This window comes from Nerophis lumbriciformis, linkage group LG24 (genome assembly GCF_033978685.3).
Source record: "Nerophis lumbriciformis linkage group LG24, RoL_Nlum_v2.1, whole genome shotgun sequence".
NCBI lineage: Eukaryota > Metazoa > Chordata > Actinopteri > Syngnathiformes > Syngnathidae > Nerophis > Nerophis lumbriciformis.
Window position 1 is genome coordinate 13,783,186 of NC_084571.2, and position 10,164 is coordinate 13,793,349.

Here is a 10,164-nt window from a genome sequence, read left to right on the forward strand (position 1 = left end):
ATCAGAGCACACCAAACAAGCTCGGTAACACAAAGAGCAACTTCCTGTAAGCAAGCAGAAGTGTGTCTCTTACCGTCTGTTGGGGAACTCAACAGTGTCAAAATATAAATTTTTGTTACATTAAATTTTACATTTACAAGGGCTTGAAGGGGTCCTGTTGTGCAAAACCAACTTTTCTTACTTATTGGCAGCTGTTGGGGTATTTGGGATCCTCATAAGTCCTGCAAATGTCAAATCCAACCACGGAGGCGTGCTTTCTTCCAAACTTGCTCCAAGCGAGCCATGCGGGAATGATTAAATCAGTGGATATGACCATATATGGTCAACGCAGTACCTCTGCGGACCTCTGGGTGTGGCAAGCCGCCTGTTAAAGACCTCTGCTCTGAATGCTTGTGTGTGATTGGCCGAGCTCCAGCCCACATGACCCCAATGAGAACCGGCTGCATGGAAAGTGGAAATCTGGCTGCTTTTTTCCTTCGCTCATGCTTCTTTTTCCCCCTTCAGCTCTGTTGGACCTGCCCGTCCAGCCAAGTACCACAGAAGTGCTGGGTTTCGCCCAGACAGCCAACGCCTCGCCCAGCGCGCTCCCTTTCCGCTTTTACGAGCAGTCCAGGCGAGCGCCCAATGACCCCACGGCCGGCCGTGCCGTCTTCGCCTCGGTGGACAAAGTCCCAGGTGAGTTGTGGCCGAAACGTCCCGTGTTTTTCACGGTGTGTTCACGTGCACGTGCCTCCTCCCCAGGCTTCGCCGTAGCACACTGCGTGTCGCAACACAGCCCATCTCCTCTGTCCTCGCCGTCCACGCCCACCAGCGGGAGCGGCAGCACAGGAAGATGCGACTCTGTCACCGCCAGCTCTATTTCAGCTCAGAGCCCCACAGGTACACACCAAGCAAGTTCTTATTTCTGGGACTAAACACTAAAATAGGACATCATTATTTACAGCACAATCAATTAATACATACATCAATTAATATTTGAATAATTCCCTAATTGTGTCATTAATTTATTATAATTTGAATTAAGTGAATGAATGTGTTGTTGAAAGTCTTTAATATTTTTTATGTAAAATATATTTAATCATTCCCATGATTATTGTATATATTTAATTATTTGATCATTGATTTTATCATTTACTAAATGTTTCCATGATTTAATTAATTGTTTAATTATTTCATGAAAATATGAATTTATTTTCTCTGTCAAAGTCGTTCAAGTCAATGATTGCTTTGGAACTCTGGAGGTGGAAGTGCTGAGTAACCAATCAGGTGTTAGGACCCGCCCCCTGACTGACTTTGACGGGGAAAAAAAGTTAATTCTTGCTTACTTTGCTTATGGCTGTCCATCGATTACGATGATGACTTTGCTCCAGTAATGGGTTATTGAGGGGGGTTTCGTATATGCCATTGCATGTGGCTGTGCAGTCCAATGCACGACCCACATGGTTTTCCACATGTGGGGCAGATGTAGTCCACGCTTGAGAGGGGGGCCCCTGCAGCACGCTTATGTCGCTGTATACGTTGTTGTTTTCTCCTCTCAGTGGTCTGCTCCTGGAGATGAGCAATGCCGGCGTGACTGCAGTTGTGCAAGGTGTGGCGATCAGCAGCCAAGACTTCCAGTGCGGAAGGCTGGATAGCACAGCGCTTCAGGAGGGTTTTTATGTGGTCCTTGTAGCCTTTCCGCTGACCCCCAGGAGACCTACAGCCTTCCTGGAGTTGGCCGTAGAGGATCTGTCGGGGGAGCCTCTGGGCGGGCATGCGGATTACATGCCCCACCCAGCGCAGATGTCTTTGCGCAAGGAACACTTGGATGCTGGGTGTTTGGGTACGGTCATAAATATCCACATGTGGGACCCTGTCCTCCCAGGTCAGACCCAGAATTTGTTGCAGGCAGCGGATGTGGTATCTCTCCAGGACTCTGACGTGCCTTTGGTAAGGGGTCCAGGCTTCTGAACTGTATAGCAGTGTGGACAGACACACTGCTTTGTATACAGCTGCTTTGGTGAAAACTGTCAGGTTTCTGTTCAGGAATACCCTGGTTTTGAGCCTACCAAAGGCAGCAGACGCTAACCCAACATGGACCTGGATGTCATTATCGATGTTACAGGTGGGGGACAGGACGCTTCCGAGGTAGGTGAAATGTGGAACGATGGTGAGCTGCTGGCCATCAATGTTGGAGACAGGCACTTCTGACTGGTGGGTAGAGTGTTGCGCAATGATCTGTGTTTTTGAAATGTTGACCTTGAGTCCTAGGGCACTGTACGTGGATGAGACCACGTTAAGTGCACGTTGTAGAGAGTCTGGCGTGTGGGCAAGGAGATCACAATCGTCAGCATACTGAAGTTCTAGGATCTGTTGTTTTGTAATTTTAGTGAAGGCCTGGAGACGCGGGATGTTGAAGAGACTGTTGTCCAGACAGATCTGTATGTGGATGCCATGTGTGGTTCCCAGAGCTTTGTGTGAGAGGAGAGTGACTGCTGAGAGAAAGAGGTTGAATATGACAGGGGCTAGGACACATCCCTGCCTGACCCCGACTTTCACATTAAAAGAGGGGGATCGCTGGCCTCCAATGCGGAGACAGGCTCGCATTCCATCATGAAGTTGTCTCAGGATGTTGAGGAACTTTGGCGGAATCCCCAGCCTTCCCAGTAAGTCCCAGAGGAGATTCCGGTTTACGGTGTCAAATACCTTGGACAGATCGATGAAGGCGATGTACAGATCCTGGTGGTGTTCCCGGCACTTTTCTTGTACCTGCCTGGCTACAAAGATCATGTCAGTAGTACTACGATCTCTTCTGAATCCACACTGTGATTCAGCCAAGATGCTCTCAGAGATGTGAGTAACTAAGCGAGAGAGCATGACCCGGGCAAGAACCTTCCCAGCAACCGAGAGCAGGGAATTCCTCTGCTGTTTCCACAGTCGGCTTTGTCACCTTTCCTCTTAAAGATGGTTATTATAGCAGCATCCTTCCATTCCTGGGGGATGGCTTCAGAGGACCAGATGGAGTCAATCAACTGGTGAAGCCGGCGGGTGAGGAGATAGCCACCAAGCTTCAGCACTTCAGCTGGGATACCGTCAGGGCCTGGGCTTTTGTTGTTTTTTAGGCCCTTGATGGCTTTTCAGACCTCAGCAAAGGTAGGCGGGGAGTCCAGGTGGTCGACAGGGGGAGTATTTGGGAAATTGGTGAAAATGTCCTGGTCAGAGGGATTTTCGGAGTTAAGGAGAGTGTTGAAATGTTCAGCCCATCTATTTAGGATCTGGGGTGTGTCCTTATAGAGGGTGACTCCGTCTGCCGATCTGACTGGGGTTGTTTTTTCTCTGTGGACCATATATTAAAGTTAAAGTACCAATGATTGTCACACACACACTAGGTGTGGCGAAATTATTCTCTGCATTTGACCCATCACCCTTGATCACCCCCTGGGAGGTGAGGGGAGTAGTGAGCAGCAGCGGTGGCCGCGCCCGGGAATCATTTTTGGATTTGACAGCATCATAAAATCCATGGGAATTGTTGGTGTCAGCATAGAGTTGGATCTCGCTGGCTTTCTTGATCTACCAGTCATTCTCCATGGCTCTGAGAGTACGCTGGACTTCGGCTCTTATGGAAGAGATTCGAGTCTTTAGTGTGATGGATTGTGGGTTGGCCAGGTAAGCAGCATGGGCTTTGTGTTTTGCCTGGAGAAGTTTATGGATATCCGGTGCACTGTTGTCAAACCAGTCCTGATGTTTACGCCTGGTGTACCCAAGGGATTCCAATGCTGCCTGATGGATGGCAGTCCTTAGGGAGTTCCAGCAGGTGTTGATGTCAGGGTCCATGTGGGTAACAGGGATTGCAGACAAATTTTCTGCAAGCTGCGCTCTGAGCTGGTCTACAGAGTGCTTGGATTTGAGTGCTTCACAGTTGAGTCTCTTGTTTTATGGTGTTTTCTTCAGTTGGGGGCGGACTTCCATGAAGCGCTGACACACATGTTCATGAAATTACTAAATAAATCATGAAATAATTATTTTAATTCTGAAATAATGAATGAAAACAAAAAATTAAATAAGAATTAAATAAACTCTGCTTCTTCCTACTCCTTTTCGGACGTGCTGTAATGAAACAACTGGAATTGTGTGATGCATTACATTGTATCATATGCATGTTCGAAATAAACTGAAACTGAACTGAAAATTATTAATTAAACCTTGAAATGATCAAATCAACAATTAAATGATGTAATAAATACATTTGGAAATACTTCAATTAAATGCACTTCTTTACAATCTTTATGTGAGGCAAGAACACGCCTCTTTCTCTTTTCTGTGCCTTCTAAAGATTTAAAAACTGCAAGGACAAGGCGTCCTACTCATGTGAGACAAGAATACGCCTCTTTCTCTTTTCTGTGCCTTCTAAATAGTAAAAAACTGCTAGCACAAGGCGTCCTACTCATGTGAGACAAGAACGCACACATCTTTCCCTTTTCTGTGCCTTCTAAATAGTAAAAAACTGCTAGCACAAGGCGTCCTACTCATGTGAGACAAGAACACACGCGTCTTTCCCTTTTCTGTGCCTTCTAAACAGTAAAAAACTGCTAGCATGAGGCGGTAGACAACGCAGGTAATTGGGATTCTTCTACTCTGCCTATAAAACCCTCTTTAGAAAAAAAAACTCCAGCAACACTCCATTTACCTGCATATTAATAACCAAGATATTGCGACAAAAAAGCATAAAATATAAAAATAAAAAACATTTGCAAATATATAAAAACTGTTTATGGATAGGTCTGAAGCTGTTGAAAAATGTGAAGTGTTAAATCTAATATATAATAATGCATTAAAACCCATGTTATGATATATTGACGTTTTAAGGCTGTTATCACATCGTCTAAAGTATTCCACTTTGCAACCCAGTTTTGGAAATATTACATATTTTTTGCTTTTCTCATAATTAAAATTATGTTTTTCTTGTTTGTTTTACAAAAAGAGCATAAAACAAAGACATGAAAAATAATAAACGCCTAACATCTATGGATAAAACGTTTAAAGTTTAAAAATAAATCATATGTAACACTTTTATGAGTTTGTCTAAATAGTGTGAGTTTATGGGAATAAACTGCCGTTTTTCCAAAAATAATAATGCATCAAAACCAGTGTTATTATGAATTATTGACATATTAAAGGCTGTAAAAACAAAACATTACAGATATATAAAAAGTTAATATGTATGGATAGGTCTGAAAAATGTAGAGCATTGAAAGTAAAAAAAAAAAAAAAGAAAATACGACTTATTTGTAACACTTTTTAAAGTGTTAAGAAATTTGACCTTTCCTCATTTTGTTCCTGCAGATGACGGCAACTTCTTGGAGCACACCCCTCCCCCGTCATCGTGCGGAGAAGGGGGGGAAGGGGCCTCCTCCGCCCAGGGCCCGGCCCTGGCTCCCAGCCTCACCCCGGCCTCCCAGCCCACCATCTCGCTCCTCACGGACGGCGGCGCCGACACCTTGAGCGTGGACTCGCTGACCCTGCTGCCCCCTGCGGACCTGCACCCTTGTGCCGCCCACCAGCCCGCCACCCTCCCCTTCCTCCAGAGACTAGACGAGGCGAGCGATGAGGAAGACAAAGGGAGAGCGAGGAGAGAGGAGGAAACAGAAGATACACACTTTTCAGGTGAGCACGTCTTTGTGGGGACCGGCTCACCTGCTGAGCAGGAAGAAAAAACTGTCCATGAGACAGAAGATGCAGACTCAGCAGATTCTCCAGAACTGGACTAACAACACACACACACACACACACAGGTCGGGTGTGACGTGTGTTTACCAGAAGACATGACAGAAAGCACACAGACTTCATTGTCATGCAGGACACTTTTTAGCCGCGTCCAACCAGCAGCCTTTTTTTTTTTAACTGACCAGATGTGATGTTTTAGAAGATCTATTTTTATGTCTTACGTTCACATCGCCACTTGTGCTGTCACTCTCTACTATGCTAAACACACACACACACACACACACACACACACACACACACTGTCAGCTGCACAAGCCTTTTCTGCACTAGTAGCGTGTGTGTGTGTGGTTATGGAGAATGTAGGCATGGATGTATGAATGTATGCATTACAAAATACAACTTAAGCTGCACTACACGATTGGTCCACACATGCGCAAAGGCGACGTCACTTCCTGTCAAACATGTCACTTCCTGTCATCTTTATTTTACCATCACAATATTTTGGTGCTCAATCGTGCACACTGTCACTGGTACCATGCTTTTCTTTTTTTAGTCATCTTTATTTCAAATCCAATCCAAACTGGATTCTTTTAGCACTTTTCATACACGGGAAAGTTACAACGCAGAGTGTTCTAAATCAGTTTAAAAATGGAACTCAACACAAACAACACCATTGACACTAACAAGACACAGCATGGCACTGAGGAAAACAACATTTCAGGCGGCCACACGAGAATACCTTTGAAATTAATGTTGGCGGAAAAAACAATAACACAATTATATATATACATACATATATATATATATATATATATATATATATTTATATATATATATTTATATAATATAATTATATATTATAAATGATATAATAATATCATATTTTAATAAAAATATAACAAATAAGGGTGTCAAACTTGTTTCTATTGAGGGCCACATCACAGTTCTGACTGCTTTCAGAGGGCAGCTTGTAACTGTGAATAAATATGATTTAATCTAAATGTATAATCGCCTGTTACGCAATTTACAAATTTGACTGTTAGATTGTTTTACCGCACAAAATAATGGACAACTTGCTGTGAAATCATAGGTCAGGATGACAAGCAGATATTTCAGCATTTCATGTTTTACAAAAATAGAAATAATACTGTATATAATTTTTCTGTGATCAGTTAATAATAAAATTTAAAAGATGCAGTAAATTATTTCTTCTGTCAAAATTGAAAGAAGGAATATATTTAGTAGGAACGATGAAGTACTTTACTGACGCACATTATTTTCAGGCCGTCTGGGGCCACATAAGTTGATGTGGGGGGCCTCGAATTTGACACCGGTGATATCGAACATTAAATACCAAACAATATTCAATAATAAATGATCACCGTCACCATGGTGACAATCGACTGTTACTAACTGACCGTACAAAAACCCCAACGTGTCCACTAACAAATGACAAAATAAGCAATGTTTTTGGTTGTTGTTTTTTTTACAAAGAAATCAATGCAACATTAATGCCAAATTGCAAACTCTACTCATAGACATTATTGTTTAAATGTACACAAAAAAAAAGTATCATAAAGTATCACAGCGTGTGACGTCGCAGAAGCTCTGCCGCGATCCCCGTGAGTCAAGGAAGTGACGTAGGCCGCCACGTGTGGAACAATCCAGTAGTAGGGGTGTGAGTCTTTGGGCACCGAACCATTCGATTCGGAAACAATTCTTGATTCAAACCGATATTCGATTCAAACCGATTCTTGCATTGTAATTTTTTGTGTAGTAATTTGTGTGAGTTTTTGGACACCGAATGATTCGATTCAGAAACGATTCTTGATTCAAACCGATTCTCGATTCAAACCGTTTCTTGCATTGTTTTTTGGGGTTTAGTAGGGGTGTGAGTCTTTGGGCACTGAACCATTTGATTCAGAATCGAATCTCAATTCAAACCAATTCTCGATTCAAACCGATTCTTGCATTGTAATTTTTGGTGTAATAGGGGTGTGAGTCTTTGGGCACCGAACCATTCGATTCGGAAACAATTCTTGATTCAAACCGATATTCGATTCAAACCGATTCTTGCATTGTAATTTTTTGTGTAGTAATTTGTGTGAGTTTTTGGACACCGAATGATTCGATTCAGAAACGATTCTTGATTCAAACCGATTCTCGATTCAAACCGTTTCTTGCATTGTTTTTTGGGGTTTAGTAGGGGTGTGAGTCTTTGGGCACTGAACCATTTGATTCAGAATCGAATCTCAATTCAAACCAATTCTCGATTCAAACCGATTCTTGCATTGTAATTTTTGGTGTAATAGGGGTGTGAGTCTTTGGGCACCGAATGATTCGATTCCCGATTCAAACCGATTCTTGATTCACATCGATTCTTGCATTGTATTTTTTGGTGAAGTAGGAGTGTGAGTCTTTGGGCACCGAACCATTTGATTCGGAATCGATTCTCGATTCAAACCGATTCTCGATTCAAACCGATTCTTGCATTGTGTTTTTGGTGTAGTAGTAGTAATAATAATAATAATAATAGTACACTTTTTCAAAACAGGTTACAGGTTAGAAAATCAACTTCTGGTTGCATGGAGATGGTCTAAAAACATATTTTTAAAAACAGGTTTTTATTTCAGAAGAACAATTGAATATGTTTTTTTAATCGATTATTGAAAATGATTAATTGATTCCGAATCGGGATGAGTAGGAATCGCGATTCGGAGGCGAATCGATTTTTTTTTGCGCACCCCTACAGAGTAGCAACAACGTCATGAAAAAAAATCATTGGAATTTGCGTTTTTAATTCCGGACTACGAATATGTGCACAATTTGTTATTGACAACCGATATATTTCACGATTGAATTAAAATACAACAAATAATCCGACTCACTGGCTCACAAGTGACGACATTAGTGCGTGACGTCTCATTCATGCGATCGCTCCTCTTCCAAGTGAATAATGACAGCGCCCATCTTGAATTGATCCTCCTAATTATCAATCAATCAATCAATGTTTATTTATATAGCCCTAAATCACAAGTGTCTCAAAGGGCTGCACAAGCCACAACGACATCCTCGGTACAGAGCCCACATAAGGGCAAGGAAAAACTCACCCCAGTGGGACGATTAATGGCCGTTGACCTTTGGAGGCGTTCAAACACACACGGACATCTTTGGTTTCACTTTCATCTGCTTGGTTCTCACGCGTTCAGCTTGCAGGCCTGCCTGGATAAAATCATGTGTGTGATGAGAATCATGTGTTGGAGTCAGAATGGAAGACACGCGAGCAAGCAGTCACGCCAGATTTGATGATTCAGTGTTTCCTTCCTGCTGTGGAAGACCAACGACTGAGAGGATGGCCACATCATTCCATTGAGGTGCGTCTTTTCTCTTATCGAACGTCAGCGAGGAAGGTTCATTGGTATCTCGCATTACCAAAGCTTTTTTTCACACTGGATTGATGGAACTGATTTTTTTTTATATTCAATTATGTGTTTACAGTGTTTCAAAAAGTCAGTGTAAAAAAAATTCAGTGTAAAAAAAAAAATCAGTGTGTAAAAATACAAGTGTGTAAAAATCTGCCTTAAAATTCAGTGAAAAAATTCTGTGTAAAAAATTATTGGAACTGAATTTTTTGTTAGAATTTTGTGAACTGATTTTTTTTACATGAAATTATGTATTTAAAAAGTCAGTTTGTGAAAATACAGTGTAAAAAAATATTCAGCGCTCAAAAATTCAGTGTGTAAAAATTCCCCCTTTAAAATTAAGTAAAAAATTATTGGAACTGAATTTTTTGCGTTTGAATTTTGCAAATAGATTTTTTTTTTATATCAATTTGTTCAAATACAGGGTTTCAAAAATTCAGTGCTAAAAAAGTCGGTGTAAAAAATAGAAGTGTGGAAAAATTCAGCCTTAAAATTCAGTGAAAAAAATTCTGAGTAAAAAACATATTGGAACTGAATTTTTTGCGTTTGAATTTTGTGAACTGATTTTTTTTACATTAAATTATCCATCCATCCATCCATCCATTTTCTACCGCTCGGGGGGTGCTGGAGCCTATCTCAGCTACAATCGTGTTTGAAAATTCAGTTTGTGAAAATACAGTGTAAAAAAATTCTGCGCTAAAAAATTCAGTCTGTAAAAATACAAGTGTGTATAAATTCACCCTAGAAATTAAGTGAAAAAAAATCAGTGTAAAAAATTATTGGAACTGAAGTTTTTGCGTTTGAATTTTGCAAACAGATATTTTTGTACATTAAATTATGTGTTTAAAAATAAACATTGTTAAAATACAGTGTTTCAAAAATTCTCTGCTAAAAAATCAGTGTATAAAATTTCACGTGTCTAAAAATTCAGCCTAAAAATCAGTGTAAAAAATTCAGTGTGTAAAAATACAATTGTTTGAATTTTGCGAACTGAATTTTTTTTTTACATTAAATTATGTGTTTAAAAAGTCAGTTTGTT

General features: G+C 41.1%; 1 protein-coding gene across 2 annotated transcripts in view; it reads left to right on the forward strand.

The window, feature by feature from the left end:
- Positions 1-9,734, forward strand: part of clec16a (C-type lectin domain containing 16A) — a 138,613-nt gene extending 128,879 nt beyond the window's left edge. For both annotated transcript variants that reach the window (XM_061981606.1, XM_061981607.1), the window contains exons 21-23: positions 505-675; positions 742-879; positions 5,323-9,734. In XM_061981606.1, the coding sequence (XP_061837590.1) occupies positions 505-675; positions 742-879; positions 5,323-5,747 (734 nt within the window). In that variant the 3' untranslated portion in view covers positions 5,748-9,734. The remainder of the gene's footprint in view (positions 1-504; positions 676-741; positions 880-5,322) is intronic.
- The last annotated feature ends 430 nt before the right edge of the window (positions 9,735-10,164 follow it).